Genomic DNA, 23,253 nt, shown 5'->3' with positions numbered 1-23,253 from the left:
CCAGGCTTTTCTGTCCATGGGATTTTCCAAGCAAGAATACTGGAGTGAGTTGTCATTTCCTTCGTGTGTGTGTGTGTGTGTGTGTGTGTGTGTGTGTGTGTTGTTTAGTCACTAAGTTGTGTCCACCTCTTTTAAGACCCCATGGAATGTAGCCCGCCAGGCTCTTCTATCCTTCGGATTTCCCAGGCAAGAATACTGGAGTGGGTTGCCACTTCCTTCTCCAATGTGATCATAATATGAGGAATATTTTAATATTAACAATTTTTAGGTGCTTGAGAGATTATAATTAATATTAAAAGATAAATAACTTGGTTCCAGCAAATCCTTTGGTTATAAGTACCAGTAACTGTGAGCCCAGTTACTTCAGAACAGTATTTGATGAAGTAAGAATTTTACAGCTACTCAAATGTACTAAAATATATAGAACAAACTTTGGATTATACAGTACTGTTCAGTCATCTTAGTCTTCTGGTAAAATGATCTTACCAAGGTTTTTTCCATTAGATGATACCAGTATATCACTTTATTTGCCAAACTTTGCCTGAATTCAGCATCTCACAAACTGTAAACAGTGAAAATATTTAGCAGTAAATTAATTATGAGCTAAGATTAAAGCTGTTTCCAAAGTCTGTCCCCTATCCTATAAGTATAAGTAGCTGTTCTATAGATAAACTGGAATTTATCTATAGCAATGTCACCCTGGCAGGATTGTGTAGAAATGTTCTGGGTTGTATTACCTTTTGAAATTCATGTCATTTACTGAGTCAATTATCCTAAAAATTTGTACTTTTCATAATCTAATCATCAAATCAGACTGGAAAACCTTGATGGAAGAAAAATATATACATTTTTTTGTATCTCCCCCTCACACACAAAAAGCAGTGAATAATTTCTCAATAATTACTATTAATTTTATTCATTTATCAACTCATCATTACCTGATGATATACTTGCTTAGTTGTGTCTTGACTCTTTGTGATTCTATGGACTGTGGCTTCCCAGGCTCCTCTGTCCATAGGATTTTCCCAGCAAGAATGCTGGAATGGGTTGCCATTTCCTACTCCAAGGGATCTTCCTGACCCAGGGATCAAACTCCAGTCTCCTTATTCCCCTGCAGTGCAGGTGGATTCTTTATCACTGAGCCACCAGAGAAGCCCCTCAACTCATATAGTCACAATTAAGTATACTTTCCATAAGATAAGTTGCATATAAAATAATTGTTCTCTCAAGTTGCATAGTTAATATGAAAAACAGAAAGCTATTAATTGCTCTGCAACACATAGTAGTTTCTGAAAGATGAATCTTAAATTGGAGTTAACTCTTATGTTGGAGTTTAATATTTTCAAGTTGTTTCAAAGGCGGTAAGAGAAGGATAAGCATACTGAAGTGTTATCACATGGGTACATCCACTTGTGAGTAGACCACTAGTTCTGAAGCCTAACTGTTCAGAGAGTCAACAGAGTGATGTCACTCAACAGTAAATTTTTGAAGAAATGAAAATGCAGGTTAAGAAAAAACAAAAACCTCTTCTGCTGCTAGCATTTTCAATGACAAGTGATAAGAAAACGAAGTTATTTATTTAAAAAAAAAAAAAACACTATTACTTTTGTGAATTAGTGTAAACTAAATGTCCACCAAAAGAGCAGAAATGAATCTTTGATAGTCTTTCAAGGATAAGGAGACAGAGACCACTAGGACCTCAAGCCCATGTGACAATATTCAAGGATTAGGAGTGAGGCAGATGTGAGCTGCGTCTTACTAAGACTTTACAACACAGCCTGGATACATATGACTCAGTCCCTCATTGGATTGAGATACTTAGCCTCTTATCCTTCTACCTATTAGAGAGGTTGGTTCTGTCTCATAGAATAAAGGTCAAATCTCTGCTAGTAGAGGAGGGTATCTGGAGCAAATCATAATAAAAATGTAAAAGCAAAAGACAGATAACATGTTAGGAACCAGAGGGAAAAGACAGTAAATTTTAAAAAGCAACAGTAAGTCTGAATCCTGACTCTTCAACAGAACCATGAAATCCAGAAGATCATAGGATGACATCTTTAAGTTACTAAAGGAAAAAAAAAAAGCTAACCAAGTTCTATATGTAGAGAAAAAGCTTTCAAGAATCAAGCTGAAATAAGATGTTTTCAGACAAAAAAACCCCTGATGATTTGCTTCCTGCCATCCTGCTTAAGGAAAATGATCCCAAATCCTCAGGAGGAGAAAAAAATTACAGGCAAGGATAATTATGTAAATTTTAAGAGAATTATTTGTTTAATACAGAATAATAATGTCCTGTGGGTTTTTATCCTGGGCTAGAAAAGGTCAGTTTTCATTCCAATCCCAAAGAAAGGTAATGCCAAAGAATGCTCAAACTACCGCACAATTGCACTCATCTCACATGCCAGCAAAGCAATGCTCAAAATTCTCCAAGCCAGGGTTCAACAGTATGTGAACTGTGAACTTCCAGATGTTCAAGCTGGATTTTGAAAAGTCAGAGGAACCAGAGATCAAATTGCCAGCATCCGCTGGATCACTGAAAAAGCAAGAGAGTTCCAGAAAAACATTTATCTCTGCTTTACTGACCATGCCCAAGCTTTTGACTGTGTGGATCACAACAAACTGGAAAATTCTTAAAAAGATGGGAATACCAGATCACCTGACCTGCTTCCTGAAAACTCTGTATGCAGGTCAGGAAGCAACAGTCAGAACTGGACATGGAACAACAGACTGGTTCCATATTGGGAAAGGAGTACATCAAGGCTGTATATTGTCACCCTGCTTATTTAACTTACATGCAGAGTACATCATGAGAAATGCCAGGCTGGATGAAGCATAAGCTAGAATCAAGATTGCTGGGAGAGATATCAATAACCTCAGATATGCAGATGACACCACCCTTATGGCAAAAAGTGAAGAAGAACTAAAGAGCCTCTTGATGAAAGTGAAAGAAGAGAGTGAAAAAGTTGGCTTGAAACTCCACATTCAGAAATCTAAGATCATGGCATCCGGTCCCATTGCTTCATGGCAAATAGATGGGGAAACAGCGACAGACTTTATTCTCTTGGGCTCCAAAATCACTGCAGATGGTGACTGCAGCCATGAAATTAAAAGATGCATGCTCCTTGGAAGATAAGTTATGACCAACCTAGACAGCATATTAAAAAGCAGAGACATTACTTTGCCAACAAAGGTCTGTCTAGTCAAAGCTATGATTTTTCCAGTAGTCATGTATGGATGTGAGAGTTGAAGCGCCAAAGAATTGATGCTTTTGAACTGTGGTGTTGGAGAAGACTCTTGAGAGTCCCTTGGACTGCAAGGAGATCCAACCAGTCCATCCTAAAGGATATCAGTCCTAAATATTCATTGGAAGGCCTGATGGTGAAACTGAAACTCCAATACTTTGGCCACCTGATGTGAAGAACTGACTCATTTGAAAAGACCCTGATGCTGGGAAAGATTGAAGGTGAGAGGAGAAGGGGACGGACGACAGAGGATGAGATGGTTGGATGACATCACCAACGCAATGGACATGAGTTTGAGTAGGCTCTGGAAGTTGGTGATGGACAGGGAGGACTGGCGTGCTGCAGTCCATGGGGTCGCAAAGAAGCGGACACTACTGAGTGACTGAACTGAACTGTGGGTTTTTATAGCATGTAGAAGGAGACTCTGGGCTTCCCTGGTGGCTCAGTCGGTAAAGAATCCTCCTGTGATACAGGAGACCTGGGTTTGATCCCTGGATTGAGAACATCCCCTGGAGGAGGGCATGGCAACCCACTCCAGTATTCTTGCCCAGAGAATCCCCATGGACCGAGGATCCTGGCGGACTGCCATCCATGGGGTCTCAAAGAGTCGGACATGACTGAGTGAATAAGCACAGCACAGTACAGAAGTAGACTATAAAAAGAGATAGGACAAATAAATGGAGTTAAATAGTAAGGATCTTCTGTGTGTTGTATCAGAAAATGATAAAAGTAATCATTTGTATTAAGCTGTAATACGCCTAGCATGCTTTGATTGGGGTCCTAGTTACAAAGATATTTCTCATGCTCGGTTAGTTGTGTCTGATTCTTTGCGGCCCTGCAGACTGTAGCCAGCCAGGCTCCACTGTCCATGGAATTTTTCAGGCAAGAATATGGCAGTGGGTTGCTATTTCTTCCTCTAGGACATCTTCCTGACCCAGGGATCAAACCCGAGTCTCCTATATTGGCAGGTGGATTCCTTACCAGTGAACCACATAGGGATATATATGTGTATATATATATATATACACACACATATACATATATAGGGATATATGTATATATATTTACATAGGTACATATATAGATATGTACATGTGCAAAAAATCATCCTCCTGTACGTAGGATACCAGGTCTTGAATAAGTCTGTGCTAAAAAGCCAATGACTAATGGCTACTAAGCATATGAAAATGTGTTTTACTTTATTAATCATCAGGAAAATGCAAATTAAACCTACAGTAAAATATTACCTCACACCTACTGGGGTGCCTATAATCGAAAAGGCAGGAAATAGCAAGTGTGGGTGAAGATATGGAAAAATTGGAACACTCACGCATCAATGTACTGATGGATACAGTCACTGTGGAAAACCATTAAGCAGTTTCTCAAGATTTGAATATATATTTACCTGGCAATTCTATTTCTAGGATCTACCCAAGAGGAAAGAAAACCTATATCCGCAGAAATAACGTGTATATGAGTGTTTATAACAGCTTTTCTTATAATAGCCAAAAAGTAGAAACAATCCCAATGTCCACAAACTGATGAACGAATAAACAAAAATGTGGTATATCTATATACTGGAATTCTTCATCAATAAAAAGGAATCAAGGGGAAAACGGACAAACACTAATTTAAGCTATAACATGGATGAACCCTTAAAAACTTTATACTAAGGCAAGCCAGACAAAAGACAACATGTTGTATGATTCTGTCTATGTGAAATTTCTAGAAAAGGCGCAGAAAGCAGAAGAGTGGTTGCCCTAAGGCTGAATGTAGAAACCAGTTTGACAGTACAGAGGCACAAAGCTTTTTTCAGAAGATGGAAATGTTCTGAAACTGAATTATGGTGATAGTTTCACAACTGTATAAATTAACTAAAAATCTTTGAAGTGTACATGTGAGTGGGTAAATTTGTAATATGTAAAATATGCCTCAGTAAAGCTTTTTTTCCTCAAAGACCAATGATTTATTTTTCCACTTGCAGAGTACTGAATCCAGAATAGTCAAGAGCAATTTAACATTTAACAATGAGAACTGCAAAATACAGTATGAAAACAGAGGGATCATTTGAGAGGAAATGACTACTATTCTATTTTATAAGAGTAGTGAAGAGAGTCAGCAGTTATTGAATTGGGTAATAGCATTGTTCATTTGGCTCATATTTAACCGAATATATATTGCTTTCATACAGTAGGAAAAGAACTCTTGTAACTTAAAAAAAAATTTTTTGTCTACTTTTTTGTAGGTGTTTCCAGTGACAGTCAATTTGTGATATATTAATAGTATGCAGATCTTTTATCTAGCCAATGACAATTTAAAGTTTGGTAATGGTAAAAATTTGTAAATTCTGGTGTAAATGCTCATAGGAGTGACATACAACTTTGCCCTGTAAATAATTTACTGTGCTTAGTAATTTGATGGTATTTAAAAATATGTTTGCAAACAATATGAAATTTTTCAGATACACTTTAAAAAAATCCATCTAAATTCAAAGCCTAGAATTCTAGTTAGATTAAAAAAAATTACCCATAGTTGAAGATTGGACTAATTAATAAAGAAGAAAGAGTTATTCTTTGCCTAGTAGGACAAGCTGAAATGAAAGTTAAACTGATCTTACTTTGTGGAGAACTTTGTCATTCTAGGAATTTCTATAACCAGTTCTCTGGACAATGATCCCTCCTTTGTACAGACATAGCAGTATTTTGTCTGTTCAGTAACCCGTGTGTGGAGGGGTATCTTTTTTTTGGAGGGGGGTGGTTCGGGGAGTGGCAGGGTCAGGAGGACTGGTCTCAAGGATCTTGGGAATGGAGAAAATGTAACCTAGAACCTGAGTGTGCTCTCCCTGCTGAGTAGGAAATCAAAAGCAAGTCTATGCTCAAAAATAAAAAACAAATCAGTGGGATAATTGCATACAAATGTAAAATAATCTTAACATGGATAAGATTGAACCCAAAGAATCTGTATTTCTCAATCCTTTCTCCTGCACAAAATCCCTGTAGCATTCCCCTCTCAAGAGTCTGGATTCGTGTTAGCTTCTATGCTTGTCCGCCAGTGCCGATGCTGCTGTGCAGCCTGCATACCCCTCCCATCCCTACAACAGCTTCAGGGAAACCGTAAAGCTCCCTGCCTCTGAATGCCTGTATTATGTCTAAAGCAGGTGAGAAAAAAAACACTGAAAACATACATGCTGATTTATGATACAAGAGCAGAGGAGAAGACAAGCAGAGGTAGAGAGGTGACTGTAACAAGTAGTAAGTAATGATAAGGGCAGACCATGGGGCAGGTTGCACATAGTGACAGATGTGTGCTGGGGGATGTTAGACTTACAACATTCGTGACTAATGTCATATGTATTTAACAAGAGAATGTGATACGCGATGCCATTTTATTTAACAAACATTGTGTCTGCTTTGTGCCAGCCACTGTTCTAAGTGCTCTAAAAATACTTAATCCTAATAATGCCAATGAGATAGAAACACTTACTGTTATCTTCACTTTACAGAGGAAGTCACTGAGGTAAAGAGAGTAAGTTAGTTGCCCTAGGTCACAGTATCATTTCATATTCAGTCAGGAAAAGAAAAGCCACTTTGGACATTTCAGAAGGAATGTTATTCCCTTTGTTTTGAGGGCATCCTGACAGAAGGACTGAAGGACCAAAAGGGAGAGAGTTGCCATCCAGAGGGTGCTGCAAGAAGACCTAGCATCCCTGCCCTGGGGAAACAGAAAGCTGTGTTATCCAAAACCCACAAATGTGTGCTCCTGAGATTTTTGGAAGTGAACTGTTGGATTATTAGGATGATCTCTGCTAGTTGCTTTACAGGAAGCCAGCAGCCTTCGGGCCCCCCCGTTCGTGGAGCCAGCACAGAGGAGCACAGTGCTGCTGAGGCTACTGGAGCCCCAAGAAAGGAAGAGCGCCTTCCGCCCTCCTCCTGACTACTGAGCTTCCCTCAGCAGAACCCAACTGGAGATGTCCTGGCAAGTGAGTCTGGGGCATGTTGTTTAGGGTTCCAGAACCCTTGCAATCCAGAGGAGATGCTAGAGAAGGAATCTGAGAGACTACAGACAAATAACCTACAGTCAAACAACTGGCAAGTGGCTGAGCTTGAGTCTCAAGCAGTCTGGTTTCTGAGCCCATGCTCAATCAGCTACTGCGCTGTGCTATGGCACCGTGATACACTGTAATAAGAGTGTTTCACACATTTGAAATGAATGCCTGATCATTAATGTCTTTTGGCAGCAAAGAAATCATAGGACTTGTGTGCATTAAATATTCTGCAAATATTTAGCAAGTTCCTACTTTGTCCTAGGTTCTATTGGAAATACATTCAGAGGGAGGAGGAAAAAGAAAAGAGGGAAAAGAGCTCCCATCTCCCTATTTCAGATTGAACAAAATTCCCTGGGAAGGATTCCAGCTGGCTTGGCTTGAATCATGTGCTCACCCACTGGACCAAGTACTTTAGCTCCTGGGCGGATTTTAGGGAAATAGCCTTGTGGAAATGCCTTCTATAATCCTGAGACAAGGATTTGAGTGCAGGTAGTTTATCTGGAGGATTCAGGAAACACCAGTCAGAGGTGGGGAAGTCAGACAAAGAAGGGAAGGCAGTAAATAAAGGGTGCCTTATCAAGCCGGCTGGCTACCACTGGTACTGCCTGGAGTAATCCTATGGGAAAACTAGGAATTAGTATGAAACCCAGGCCTCAAAGTTACCCACCTGAGGGGCAGGAGAGTTAGGATATCTGTTACAACAGATCCTGTCAGTCATTAGGTGAGACCTGCTGAGAGGAGAGCCAGGCCCTTCTTCCAAAATGCCCTGACAGTGCTGTCTTCATTCTCAGAAGACAGCCCTAGGGCAAAGATGCTAATCCTGGGAGCAGGAAAGCAGCCTGAGATCACTGAAATGGGAAAGGCCAGACTATCATCAGTAGGTGTGACTTACAAACCTGATTATACATTCTTTTGTGGCCAAATTTCAAAAACTTCCTGCAAAGTTAGGGAAGTGGTCCATAGGAGACCACCCTTACTTCAGACACCAGCTTCAGAGTTCAGGGTTCCCAAGACCCCTGTTAGGGTTGATGATATATTTGAAGGATGAAGAAAACTTACTGAAAACGGTTATACTTACAGTTATGGTTTATTACAGCAAAAGGAAACAGATTAAAATCAGCCAAGAGAATTGGTGCACACACAGAAGTCAGAAATCCAAATGTGCAGCTTCTAGTTGTCCTGTCCCAGTGGAGTCATGGACAGCATTACTTTCCCAGAAACAATGTACAATGACACACACAGAATACTGCCATCTAGGGGAGCTTATCTGCGTCTTGGTTTCCAGAGTTTTTACTGGGGCTCAGATATGTGGACATGGTTGATGGCCCTCATGGCTGATTTTTAGTCTCCAGCCCCTCTGGAGGTAGAAAGGATACCATGTGGCCCAGGCCCCAGGTAAACAAAGCTACTCTTCTTAGAAATTACTCCCAGGACATGAGGGCAGAGACCCAGCCAGTAAGGTTAATTCTTTACTACACATCCCCAAGATGTCAAAACACTCAATTCTCTGATTATATTCTCATAAAATGTAGACATTAATAACCTATTGTCTGGCTCCCAGCTACCTGAGTCTTATGCTTATTTCTTTGTGATTTTACTTCACAGCTATGATTGTTTTGTTAAGCTTTTCAGATTCATGTTGAAATTATAAATTTCATTTGTTTCATCTTCTGTAAGAAAATTGTGCCACTCTACAGTTTTCTTACTGTAACTTTCAGTAACTGTTATGCATATGACTTTCAAAATCCTTATATTTTAATTTTCCTAGACTATCATCAGGAAGTAGAAAAAAGGGCCACGATAGCTCTACAGAACTAATCTCTCGTGGGCTTTCTCCTCCTTTGCTATAGCAAATGACTTCCCTAGAATATGGCAGCTTTATGAAGTTACATTTCCTCTGCCTCTCACTACCTAACCTGGCTCTGAAGAGCTTCTGCACATAGTTCTCAACTTCCTGATTTATTCACAGGCTTCAGGGACCAAGGCTTTGCTTTCCAAAATAATATTACTGCTTTTAGAAAGCTATTTCACTGGTATTTCCTAAGATCTGCTATCTCTGGTTAGTTCCTTTCTGTCCTGTCTCACCCTCTTGGATGTTTGAACTCTGTTCAAGCTCAGTCCTTTCCCCAAATGCCCTCTTGAGCTCCTGCACACACGTACTCTTTCTGGTCTCAGTTGCCTGCTACAGTATTCACATGTAATTTGGAGTGTTGGGGTTTTGCTAGTCAGCTGTTTGCTGAAAATTGTTTCTGTGAATTTATTTTCATTTCAGTGTTGCTATGGATAGATTTCAGGAAATGAAAAAAAGTTTCAGAACTAAACAGACTCCATGTTCTATAATACAATGATTATATAATTTTTATATATTAATTATAAAATTAATTAATTTTTCTCCCATGTTCTTAAAAGAAACAAAGAAAGTCTCTGAAAGTACTATAATTATTGGCTTTAGATAATGAACAAGAATGTTCTAGTTATCACCAGCCTAATTAGAGCCAGTTATATAGATGTTCGGGCTTCCCAGGTGACACTAGTGGTAAAAAACCGACCTGCCAATGCAGGAGACATAAGAGGTGCAGGTTCAATCCCTGTGTTGGGAAGATCCCCTCGAGGAAGGCACAGCAACCCACTCCAGTATTCTTGCCTGCAGAATCCCATGGACAGAGGAGTCTGGCAGGCTGCAGTCTGTAGGGTCACACAGAGTCGGACACAACTGAAGTGACTTAGCATGCATGCACTTATGGATGTTCACACCTACTATGACACTAAGCCTATTGTCTAGAATATAATATGACAAAGTAGTTTAATGGAAAATCATATGAGGTCTACAGTGTAGATAAAATTTTTAAGTGAAACAGCCTCAGAGAGAAACTGCATTTTATTTTGATATGCTAAAAAGAGAATTGTTTGTAAAATGTTTCTCCTGGACCCAGATGATTAGAACATAGTGCAGGAATGTTGCGAGGGTTTTACTGGATCTTATCATAACCCAGTTGGATTATGGATGAAGAGATGTCCTGAGAATTCTGGTTTATCCTGGGGATTTAAAGCTATATTCAACTTATTTTTGAAGATTAATACTATTCCATCTTGGTAGTCAGCCACAAATAGTTTTGTATTTGTAGAGCAACCTCCTACATTACCTGGGAATTATCTCTGCTTTTTGTACACCTCACATTCTGGTGAGAAGAAAATCATGAAAGCAGCAGAGATAGGCTGACCAAGATGTTAAACTCTGAACAGTATTAGATTGCAGATGTTGTTTTTAACATAAGAACGGTACTAGTTATAACCAGGCAACTTAAGAGGTGAGAAAAAAAGCTGAGCATTTCTCAGTCATTTGGGTCTAGGCTTGGAGTCCAATACACATTAAAGATGGTAACCCTAGTGAAACATCTCCCAGGCTGTGACTGGACCTCAAGAAGCATAGCCCAAAAGTGGAGGTGTGGGCTAGGATCATTAGTTTGGCTCAGAAATCCTCAAGTATTGGTTCAAGACTATTAGCACCCTTAAGGACCTGAAAGAAAGCAATGAAACTCCTATTTGGAAGAATGCAACATGATCCAGTGCCTGATATTATTTCCATAATTACTTTTTCAAATAAAATGAATAGCAAATAATCCAAGATGATGGGATGAAAAGATAGTCATAATCAGCCAGCACCAACAGAAACCACAGACAAATGAAAAAGACTTAATAACAAGCATAGTCTTTATACCACTATGCTTGTTCTATTCATGAGAAAAAGTCAAGCTTATAAAATTTGTCAAGAAATTGGAAACCATAAAAAGTGACTTTTAAGATTTGAAAAATAACCAAATTGGAGTTATATAACTAGAAAACAGAACAATTAAAAGGATTAAAACTCTGGGTAAATTTTAGAGTGGATTAGGCACACCTAAAGAGACAATGAGTAGGAAGGTAGGTTTACAAAACATCCCAAATGAAGAAAAGAGAGACAAAATTGAAAATAAAATACTGAAGATAGAGCAGGAGACATGGAGGAAACACTAGGATGGTCTAATATGTATGGAATTAGAGCCCCAGAAATGAATGAGACAGTAAGGGCCCAGATGATTGTTGTCATTGTTCAGTCACCAAGTTGTGTCCGACTCTGTCACCCCATAGACTGCAGCATCAGGTGATATGTGAAGAAATAATGGCTGAAAATTTTTAAAAAATTGATTAAAGATGCTAATATATTACTTTAAGAAGCCAATAAAGTCCAAGTAGGAATTTTAAAAATAAAAGGCATTTTACTTTAAATGAAACTAGAAGATCAAAGACAGAAAAAAGCTTTTAAAAGAAGTCAGAAAAGAAAAAAAGATTCCAAAATGAAAGAGGGCAAAGTAAAGATTAATCCTAGGCTAAAAAATGTAAAGAAGACATAAGTTTCAGCGTCAAAACAAAATATATAATTTCCAAACTAACTAATGGGACTATAAAAAATAATCCAAAAGAAAACAAAAAAAGAACATAGAGTAGGCAAAACAAATATAAAGCACAAAAAGTGAAGAATTAGTATAGTTGGATTTATTTTATTTTATTTTTTTCATTTTTACTAGTTGGAGGCTAATTACTTTACAATATTGTAGTGGTTTTTGCCATACATTGACATGAATCAGCCATGGATTTATAGTTGGATTTAAATATGTTAAAATATATTAGTAATTACATAACTCTAAATAGGCTAAATGCCCTAGTTAAAACGCAAAGATTATCAGGCTAGATTTAAAAAGAAAACATGCTAAACCACATGTTCTAGAAACACATCTAAGACATTAGGATACAGAAAAGCTGAAAGTAAAAAGATGGAGAAATATATCATGCCAACATCAAATAAAAGACAGGTGCTATAACTATTGATATATTGATAGCAACCAGACAAAACAATTAAAGCTAAGATCAGAAGGTCACTACAGAATGTTAAAATGTTCAGCTCTGGGTTTACATAACAGTTCTTAATATGTGTTAATAATATAGTCTTAACATACGTAAAGCAAGAATTGACAGAACTAAAGAGAGAAATCAAACTAAGTGGGATATTTTTACTTAGTGGAACAAACAGATAAAAAAAGTCTCTAAGGATATGTGAGTGATTAGTCCATTTAATAGTACCCAATGGGCATAAATAGAACACTAACCTAACACAGAAAATAAATTGTTTTTAACTACATACAGAATATTTTAAAAAATTAACCATATTCTTGGTTAAGAAGCAAACCTCATTAAATTTTAGAGGATTTAGAATCACCAGACCATATGTATATGTTTGGAAATTCAGACATGATTCAGCAGTTCTGTTCACCAATACCTGTCCTATTAAACTGCGATCACAGATGTACCAGAGCACATGCACAAGAATGATCATGGCCCCAAACTGGAACCAACTCCTATGTCCATCAACAATAGGATGGGTTAAATAAAGTGTATTTTATTCATCCACAATGAAAAGAGCTATTTAAGGGAGGTACAAGCAGATCTTCAAATCAGTGAAATCAGAGAAAACAGTAACAAAGGACACTATTCCACTTTCATAAAGTTGAAAAACAGGCAACTAAAAAGTCTTTTTAAGAGTCCATAACTGTGCAGTAAAATTATAAAGAAAAGGGAGGCAGTGAACATCGTAAGTCAGCATAGCTGCTGCTGGCCTGGAGAAGATTATGAGGGAAAAGGAGCACATAGGGTGCCAGCATTCGGTCAGGGTCGGCTGCGCGGTTGGTGGTGCCGCCTACAAAAGTCTTCTCCTTTTTCCTTGGTCTGTCTCTGGACCTGCTACAGTGTTTTTCTAATCTGCTATTTAATATTGCTCTCCCTTGGTACAGCGATTCTTATTGGTCAAAGGCAGACTCTTGCAGGGACCTGATTCCCCACTCAGCTTGCTGGCAGGGAGAGGGAGGGACTGCCCACGCCAGCAGTCACTCCCTGCCATCAGCTTTCAGTGCTAAGGCAGAGCAGAGATGGGTGAGGAGAGAGCTGACAGAACCCACAAATTCAAAGAAAAGCGGTTAAGAATTTCATCATGTAATCACTGAGCTACAAGCAGAGTGGAGAGAGTAAGGAGTTGGAGGCAGTGGCCCTGAGCCTTCTGAGCCTTGGCCCTGTTGACAGTGTTCTATTTCTTGAGCTGGGTTGCAGTTATATGGATTTTACCACAACTGCTTAAACTGGACAGTTATGTGGTATGCACTTTTTTTGTTGTGCTTATTGTAATTTAAACTAGGACAAAGCATGGAGTAAAACAGCATGATCTTAGTTGCAATAAAGTAGAATTATTCCTGTATAAAGATGTATATAGCCATCAGGGAAGCCAATTTATGGTATATACACATAATTGTTTTCTTAGAAGGAAACATAGGAAATTAACATTAGTTGCTTTTAGGGACATGGATTTGGAAAGATGAGGGGAAATGGTCTTTGGTTTTTCATACTGAATCTTTTTGTGTCATTAGAACTTACAGTCATGTTCATGTGAGGATTAAGGACCAATTTGCATACTTTTGAAATTATGGAATTGCTTACTTTGCAGTAAAACTAGAAAAAAATTCAATCACATTAAAAGCTTTAGAGGGAAGAAAGGCAGGGAAAAATTCTTTTTTAAAGAATATTTTGAACCCTCTAAAGCTTTTAAAAAAGAATATTTTGATGACGTCAAAAATACCCTTATTATTTAGGTTTAATCTATATTTCTTTTTTGTCTCTTGTGAGGAAGATTTACCATGAAGCAAATGGACATAAGGTTCTGAGTCCCTCACCTGGACAAGGCTTGTATCTAATTTTGCATTCATAATTCTGTATGTTTTCTCTTAAAGATCCCTCGGATTATATAAACTTTGTTGTTGTTCAGTTGCTAAGTCGTGTCTGACTCATTGGGATCCCATGGACTTGAAGCTCCCCAAAACCTGATTCCAACCTTGACTTGAGTTATACTTAGAGCATTTCTACACCTCCTGCTGAATATGAGAAGTTGTAGAAATAAACAATGAACCATGGTTGTTAAGAAAATTTCTTTGTAGGGACAACAGATTTACTAAAGAGATAACTTTAAATCGGGGATGGTGAATTTACATGTCATCTACTCCACAATGTTTTCTACTTGCCAGAGGTGAATCATTTCCTTCTGTATGCTAAGTGTATACTTTTCCTTTAATTTTATTGAGGGATGTGTCTTTTGTCTGTGTGTTTAGTCACTCAGTCGTGTCCGACTCTCTGCAACCCCATGGACAGTAACCCGCCAGGCTCCTCTATCTATGGGGATTCTCCAGGCAAGAATACTGGAGTGGGTTGTCATGCCTTCCTGCAGGGGATCTTCCCAACCCAGGGATTGAACCCAGGTCTCCCACATTGCAGGCAGATTCTTTCCTGTCTGAACCACCAGGAAAGCCCAAGAAGACTAGAGTGGGCTTTTCCCCTCTCCAGGGGAACTTCCTGACCCAGGAATCAAACCAGGGTCTCCTGCATTGCAGGCGGATTCTTTACTAGCTGAGCTACCAGGGAAGCCCAGGTTGTCTAGGCTACTATAAAAAATACCCTTTGTGTGTGTGGGGGGGGGGCGTGGGGGGTGGGGGCGCTTATAAACAAAACAAATTTATTTCTTACAGTTCTGGAGGGTGGGAAGTCCAAGATCAAGGTGCTGATAGGTTCATGGCTGGTGAGTGTCCACTTTCTGGTTAATAGGTGGCAATCTTCTGACATGGATGGCAGAAGGAATGAGGTTGCTTTCTAGAGCCTCTTTTCTAGGGCACTGATCCCACTCCTGGGGGCTCCACTCTTATGGCCTAATCACCTCCTAAAGACCTGACCTTCAGATCTCATCACATTAAGGATTTGGTTTCAACATAAAAATTTTGTGGGGAACCAAACATTCGTTTTCAGCAGCAAGTATCATGTGCTTGTTAAGCTACCTGTCTCACCATTTAGGCTGAGCTCCAAAATGATTAGTACCCTCTCCCAATTAATTTTCTATCCCAAGGGCCCAGAAAAGATCCTGGCATGCCAATAAATGAGTATTTGATTGGAACTTTTAAAAACATTGTCTGTAAAGAGACATATGTCTGTAAAGGAGACATAGTTTATCACTAGTAAAATTCATATGAAACTGATATATAACTATACCATACATGAACTGATTTGATCATATTTGCAGAAGATAGGTTATAAACTTTTTAAGGGCAAGAACCACACAGTATTATAAATTATTTTAAATTATATAAAAGTACCCAAAATATGAAAATCTAACATCCTAATATGTCTGCTTTAGATTGTAAATGGAAACCACCTTTCAGCCATTCCCAGATAACATCCATTGGCTTCTTCTAACATGACTACCACTCTGAAGTTGGTCCATCCTGTTCATATATTCTCATTTTTATTATTTAAGAAACCATATCCATAAACAAGAAGTATTATTCTGCATTTTAATACTTTAAGCCAACAATGTCTAATACAAACATAATGTGAGCTATATGTGTAGTTTTAAATCTTACAGTAGGCATATTTTGCAAAGTAGAAACAAGTCAATTTTAATGTTATATTTTATTTAACCCAGTATAGCGAAAATATATTTTGAACTTGTAATTAATGTAAAAAAATTACTAAATTAATATTCTTAAGAAAAATGTTACTAAGTCTTTGAAATCCTGCTGGTAGTTTATATATACTGGCATATCTCAGTTCAGGTTTTAAGTTTAGACTTAACATTTAAGTCGAAAAAATAGATTGTTACAAACATATTTAGAAGTTTTCCAATAAGTGAAATCAGTTTAAAATTTTTTAATGAATTAAAATGAACAATTCAGTTTTTCATTCACAATTAACCGCATTTAAAGTGCTCGATAGCCCCATAAGGCAAGCAGACACCCTATTGGACGGCGCAGCTTGAAAAGAAAACACAACACTCACCATTCAGCATCTTTTGCCCACTAAATTTATTTAAAATATTTTTCTTCCTTTGCTGTTCTTTGAGTGGAAGTGCACAGACGGACTGGATGGCTGTGAATTTCAGGGTAGATGACAGTTTACATTTTTAAAAACTCAGATCTATCACTCAGTTTACTCAGCAAAAACAAAAGAGCTTTCAAAAAAACCCTACTGCTTTCTATTTTTGTTTAAACAATGGGATTGAACAGGATATGCGTACTGATAAATGACGCGCTACCATTAGCAAAGGTGTAGCTTTCGTACCAGCCACTCCCAACCTTCCACACCGCCCTCCACAAGCAGGCGTACACACGTACATTCACACGCGCGCGCACACAGACACGTACAGAGACACACGCGTGCGCGCGCTCACGAGTCCGAAGCGCCACTTTCCCGGCGCTCGGCCGAGCGCCCGCCTTCGGTCTCTGGGAGCTCGTGGCTGACCAGAACTCGGAGGGGTTCTGCTTTTTATTTTTCAAGTGTGATTAGACAGGTTCCCGGTTCCTTCGAGGACAAAGTGGAGATGCCCGGGCTGGAGGCGGAAAGCAGCCCTTTTAAGTCCACTCGTTCAGAGCTCCACCTCAGGAGGCCGTAGATAGAGTGCGCGCCCGCAAGCCAGCGCGATCCTCGCACGGACAATGCTCGGATCTGGAGAACCTCCAGTCCTCCTGCTGAAGGCTTGGAGGTTGGGACGCACGTCTCCCCGCCCTGCCCACCGCCCCCACAGGCGCCCTGATGGACCGTCTCGGGTGTCAGTCGGCAGAGCTGCTACCCAGACCCAGGGTTAGACATGGGACCTCTGGGACCCAAAAACTGCCAGAGCGCCGTTCTCCTTGGTTTGGGTTTCCCACAAAAACGTTTAGTTGCTAAGTCGTGTCTGACTCTTGCAACCCCACAGACTGTAGCCCGCCAGGCTCCTCTGTCTATGGGCTTTTCCAGGCAACAGCACTGGAGTGGGTTTCCTTCTCCAGGGGCTCTTCCCCATCCAGGGGTCGAACTCATGTCTCCTGCATTTGGCAGGCGGATTCTTTACCACTGAGCCACTTGGGAAGCCCCACAAAAGACATATTTACATCAAAAACTTTTTCACAGATACAAAAAGGGCCCGAAACTTTTTTTCCCCCACACCTTCCCTCCCCTTTGATCCCCTCCCTTCCTACCCTCGCATCCCCTCCCCTCCTACCCCGCCTCCCGCCTTTTGTGCTTTGCTTCAGGAGTTAAGTGACCTCTTCGTCTAAAGTGCCAGCTCTGCAAAATCCAGGAGCTAAACACAGCTCAACTTCCCGGGAGCAACCCCCTCCAACCACACGCCCCTGTTTTCTCAATGTATTACCGAAAAAAAATCCAGATCCGCCTCCGCGCGATGAATGCTGGGGTAAGTAGTTCCCCTAAACCATGAAGCTCGATGTCAGACTGGAGCTCAGGTTGGCTCCCCAAAAGAGAACTACAATTCCCGTGGTGCCCTGCGGGCAGAGTGGAAGGGGCGGGACGGCAACGGCGCAACGCGCTTGCGCAGATCGAGGGTCGAAGGGAGGCGGAGGTCTCGAGGTCCAACTGCTGAGGAGTCTCCATGTGACAGTGAGCGGCGTCCCAGCTCCTGGCGACGCCAGATTCCAGTTCCCGATCCCACGCCCCGTCCACTGACCCTGTGCCTGCAGACACCAGCAGGCCGGGGCCCCGTGGTCTTGGCCGGAGGACCCTGGCTCAGAGTTAATAGTCTCCGCCAAGCAGGTGCGAGGGACCGCCGAGACCCCCGGCATCCAGAGAGGCAGGCGGCGCGGAGAGTGGGGCTTCTGTCAGCGCGGCGCTGCGAGTGCGGCGACATGAACGGCTTCACTCCCGAGGACATGAGCCGTGGCGGGGACGCGGCCGCCGCTGTGGCCGCCGTGGTCGCCGCTGCTGCCGCCGCCGCGTCAGCCGGGAACGGGGCTGGGGCTGGCGCCGGGGCCGAGGTGCCGGGCGCAGGGGCGGTCTCGGCGGCGGGGCCGCCGGGAGCGGCAGGGCCGGGCCCCGGGCAGCTGTGCTGTCTGCGCGAGGACGGCGAGCGGTGCGGCCGGGCTGCAGGCAACGCCAGCTTCAGCAAGAGGATCCAGAAGAGCATCTCCCAGAAGAAGGTGAAGATCGAGTTGGATAAGAGCGTAAGTGACGGCGGTACGAATCTGCTCTGCCCGCACCCAGGGGCGCTCGGGGAGAGGAGCAGACGCGTGTCGGTGGGGGTGCGGGAGCCCCAGACCTGGGTGCCTCGCGATCCCGTTCCGGGGTCCCTAGTAGGAAACAAACAACAAAGTGCTGCAACTCGGTCCGCCGTCCGCAGTAGACACTCTCGCGCCCCCGGGACCCGCTCCAGCGCCCCCACCCGCGCAGGGCCTCCACTCCTCCTCTGCGGGGGTCGGTAGTGAAACAAAGGGGGCGGCCGCACCGAGAACCCAGAGTAGCTGTCCTGCAACCCACGGCTCCTTCTGGAACCGAGGTACCTTCTTTGTTTTGCTGCCCGAGCGGTAGCTTCCCCGGTCCAGGAGTGGAGATCAGCCAGGACCGGACGCTGCGGGCGACTAGGACCCTGTCCTGGGTCCCGCGGGTGCGGGGTGGGGGACCCCCGGCTGCGAGCCGCGCGGCCGTGTCATCATCTAGGGCTGCTGCTCAAGACGTGGGCAGCGGGCAGCCGCTGCGGGTTAGCCCTCCGTTTGGCAGCCATCAGGGTTTCTTTCTTCGTCCTTTCACAGGTCTGTTCCTCTGACCATCTATGAGGTTTTTAGAAACGACCGTTTCCACTTTTCCGAGCCCTGGGGAGCGGTAATAAATCACAAGATGTGAGAACCAGCACACGTCCTGCATCTTCTTAACTTGCACTTTAGCTCAAAGTTTAATTTGAAAACCTGTTAGCTCACTCCTCAATTTTTTTTAAAGCAGTAACTGCTGATATACAATGCCCAGTATTTCAGAGGCTACCGTACAGCTCTCAGAACTATGTAATTAACGTTTTTGAGAACTGTATTTGGGATACTTTTTGCCTATTCAGTTAGTTCCTCAGTTCTGTACTTGAGAAACTTTCCAGGTATACTTGAATCATTTCACATTGTTTTGGTTGGAAAAACGTATTATAAATAAATGCTTTTATTTAATACTCAGGAAAGTTCATAATTCAAATTTAAATTTAGTAAGGATATGAAATCAATAATTTATTTGTAAAAAGTGGGTGGTTTTGTGTCTGGATTATAATTTGAGTATTAAGTTGGATTAGGAAGCATTCACTATGGTATTAATATTTTTAAATGCGCTTTTAAGTAAAGAAAATACTATTCAAATAGCGAAACTGTGGCCAGCATCATTTTTCGCTTGTTTAAAAAAACGGCACAGCTGAACTAATCTAGTTCACCATCGCTGCAATTTGATGACAGAATCCAGAGCGTAGGAATTTCTCATTCTCTGCTTCTTTCCCTTCCGTTACTGGCCCTTCTCCCCGCCCCACCCCCCCAGTCCTCTTTAACAATATTGCTAGACATGATGTGTTTTAACTGGGTTTAAGGACTTAAGAGTAGCAAGAAACGTGCGTTGTCTTAACAATGGCCTGTTACTAACGTTTATATTTTTAATAATTCACTGTAACTATGTATTTTACTAATACATAGACACATTTTCCTGTAATCATAAGTCATCTGTGAAACTCTTCTGTTTCAGGCAAGACATCTTTACATTTGTGATTATCATAAAAACTTAATTCAGAGTGTGCGAAACAGGAGAAAGAGAAAAGGGAGTGATGATGATGGAGGAGATTCACCTGTTCAAGATATTGATACTCCGGAGGTAGGTGAAAGCTTTGTAAGTTAAATGTAAAACTTAAGTGCTCTATTCTGAAAGTTTTATTTTAAAAATATGAACAAATTCGAAAAATACTTGAAGCATTTGAAAACTCTAAAAACGAAAGCAAAATTAAATATAGCCAGTTAACATGCAGTTAGGCAGTTTGACTTGTTATGGCTTCAATTGACAACTTTTTTTTTTTACTTTTTAAAAAATTTATTTTTTAATTGAAGGATAATTACTTTACAGAATTTTCTTGTTTCCTGTCAAACTTCAACATGAATTAGTCATAGGTGTACATATGTCCCCTCCCTCTTGAACCTCCCTCCTCAATTGACAATTCTTATAGTCCCCAGTCTTTAATAATCATCCTCAAAAAGATTGAAGTGTTTAATGCATTTTTAGTTTTGATTATTTAAGCCTTTTAAAATAATGGAATTAAATTTTCATTGTGTTGAAGTTGAAATGTTTTTTATAGCAAATATTAGTCATTAGCAAATGGTATGAATTAATTCATATACATTAATTTTTTCTAGGTTGATTTATACCAATTACAAGTGAATACACTTAGGAGATACAAAAGACACTTCAAACTCCCAACCAGACCGGGACTTAATAAAGCACAGCTTGTTGAGGTATATATGAGTTTTAAACTATTTAACCTGTAATACAAAAACAGTCATTAAATGCTAATAATGTTAATTTAGCATATATAACAATACATTTTAATTAGAAAAATCAAAGTTAATAAATCTATTGTGGAAGAATCTAGTTGTCTAGAAATGTTTGTCTACCACTTAGGAAATTCCTTTATATAATGATTACTCAGTAGATTGTATACAGTTTTCTAACCATCTTCTAATACTGACTTTCAGAAATAGTAAGTAAAAGTTTTTTTTTCTCTCTCTAGAAACCTGTTTCTTTTAAAATTCTATTTTACTCAGTAAACACTTATTGAGCACCTAATTGAGGCATAATAATAACTTAGTAAGCTTTGATGTCTTTGTTAGAGTTTTCTTGAAGTTTTTGTTGGAATAGATTTTACAGATAAACCTCTAAACAGTATTCCCGTAACTTGCTGATTTGACTATTTCAGAACTTGTTGATGTTAGTTTGTTTTATTTGAAGCATCCCTGTTTTTATGACTAGAAAACACAAGGACTTTTATCCATGCTTTTACTTATAGGTTCCTGAATATAGGACTCGCAGTCCTTCAGTGAATTTTGAAAAGTTGAGTGCTTGTGTTCTCAGGAAATAATAGAGCCAAGAAACTGTGTGTCATATTAAGATATCTATAGATTTATATGTTTATACTTCTATCATGTTTAAAATAAAAATGCTTAACCTACTTGACAGACTATAAATAAATATGTAAATCAGTTTTCCCATATTCTTCAGTTTGTTAGGAAACCACATTTTATAAAATGTCCATATTGAATAACATAGGTGAATAGAAGGTATACTTCTTTGGCAGAATGCTTTTTAACATTAAGGCTTTAGCCAGAATTTCTTCTTTACTTCTTGCTTAGACAACAACAATCTAATTTTTCTTTAAATTTGATTTAAAAAATCAAGTCCTTTTCAAGTTATATAGTACATTAATATAACATAAAGATATTTCCTGCCATGATGAAATCATTAATATATTGATATATATACAGATATATATATCTGTGAAGGTGCTTTTATTTTGGGACAAATGACAACCTAAGAACTGGTTATTTTAAATGTATCTTTAAATGCAGAAATCAAACCTGATATTTTTGATAATCTGATCTTCTTTTAAAGATCTGTTTTCTTATTTAGAAATGAGAAATCCAAATAGTATGAGTGTTATAACTTAGTCAGAAATGCAGATATTTATAAACAATTCCAGAGTTGAGTGACCAGGCTCCGTAAGTCTCTTATCTTTTTCTTTAAGAAGTTTTACTTTCTGGAATCTAAATATGCATTTCAGTGCCCCAGTTTAGTCTAATATACTTCTACTGGTAGTTGCAGTGCATGTGTTGCATTAGCAGAATGAAAAGGCAAGAAGGCAGGTAAACATTCTTCAGTGGACATCCTTTCCCTTCTCATTTCTCATCCATAATTTTTATACAGAAAAAATTTCAGGGAGTCTTAACAAGAATATTTCCAATGAATGAATGAATGTTAAGTTGTAGCAAACATATTTGTAAGATAATTCTTGGTTTGTTTCTATCGTACCAAAACTTTTCCAAGTTAATGGTTGTTCTTTTTCCATAAGTAGAGACTAGACCATTGTATAATGCATGTGGACTCTTACATTCTGTTTTATTTCATTGATATTTGAAGTTTACAAGTAAAAGTATTTATCTCTTGATCTAGGTCTCAGCTATAAAATTTAAAATAAAGTGAAGTACACATTCTGATTACTATATACTTAATTGAGTGGGCTAAGGGGTCTTTTGAAATTACACTATCTCTTGTTCATAACATCTTATTATTATATGCTTTTCGTCCTGTTGGTATTTTGTTAAATACAATTTATTTTTGAAAGGAAAAAGCTCTTACCACACTTTTTCTTTTGATGACAGTGTTTTTTTTTTTTTTTTAACCTGGTTTATAAAATCTATTAATATCTATAATTTAATTTCCTCAATTTTTTTTCTTTATAGATAGTTGGTTGCCACTTTAGGTCTATTCCAGTGAATGAAAAAGACACCTTAACATATTTCATCTACTCAGTGAAGAATGACAAGAACAAGTCAGATCTCAAGGTTGATAGTAGTGTTCACTAGGAGAGATGGAATTAAACTTGGATGTTCAGATGTTAAGACCGCTTACTGCTTTTTCACGTGTAGAAATGTTCCTTGTGTATTTTTTCTACAGAGGATTTTCTCTGGTTTTATTTTCTTTGTTTTGACTCTAATTAGTTGGAAACTCATGTAAAATGAGCTTTCCTAGATTAAAGGTATTTTAAATAAAGGTTATTGCTATTATAGTTGCTTCAGTGTATTTATTTTGTGGAAATTGATTTTTATTTTAAACGGACTTTTAGGGACCAGTATTAATTGAAATTTTAATTTGAAGATCACTTTATTACCTTTTTTCCCTTTTTTTAGTTCTGAGAAACTAACAAAAGTAATAGATGTTGCCCATTTGCTCTCTCTGGGGCAATCTGATTTGGAATTAAGGATATCCTAAATAGTAGTATTTTTTAAGTGCTTTTTAGTACTAACAGGTTCGAAATAGCAGAAAGAACAAACAGTTTGATGCCTACTTCCT

General features: G+C 39.5%; 1 protein-coding gene across 1 annotated transcript; it reads left to right on the top strand.

Annotated features, from left to right (window-relative positions):
• The first annotated feature begins 18,011 nt into the window (after nt 1-18,011).
• SAP30 (Sin3A associated protein 30) lies at nt 18,012-22,967 on the top strand. Its single transcript, XM_043487108.1, has 4 exons — nt 18,012-18,344; nt 19,885-20,010; nt 20,544-20,642; nt 22,644-22,967. Exons 1-4 carry the CDS (start codon nt 18,030-18,032, stop codon nt 22,764-22,766), a joined length of 663 nt encoding a protein of 220 aa, XP_043343043.1. The 5' UTR covers nt 18,012-18,029; the 3' UTR covers nt 22,767-22,967.
• The last annotated feature ends 286 nt before the right edge of the window (nt 22,968-23,253 follow it).

Source organism: Cervus canadensis, chromosome 14 (assembly GCF_019320065.1).
Source record: "Cervus canadensis isolate Bull #8, Minnesota chromosome 14, ASM1932006v1, whole genome shotgun sequence".
Taxonomy (NCBI): Eukaryota; Metazoa; Chordata; class Mammalia; order Artiodactyla; family Cervidae; genus Cervus; species Cervus canadensis.
This window is presented reverse-complemented; position numbering and strand designations above follow the sequence as displayed.

Bases quoted from the DNA above. Each gene is read 5' to 3' on its own strand.
- SAP30 (XM_043487108.1), top strand. From the start codon at position 18,030: ATGAACGGCTTCACTCCCGAGGACATGAGCCGTGGCGGGGACGCGGCC. The intron at 18,345-19,884 runs GTAAGTGACGGC...CTTCTGTTTCAG, and splicing joins AGATCGAGTTGGATAAGAGC to GCAAGACATCTTTACATTTG. The intron at 20,011-20,543 runs GTAGGTGAAAGC...AATTTTTTCTAG, and splicing joins AAGATATTGATACTCCGGAG to GTTGATTTATACCAATTACA.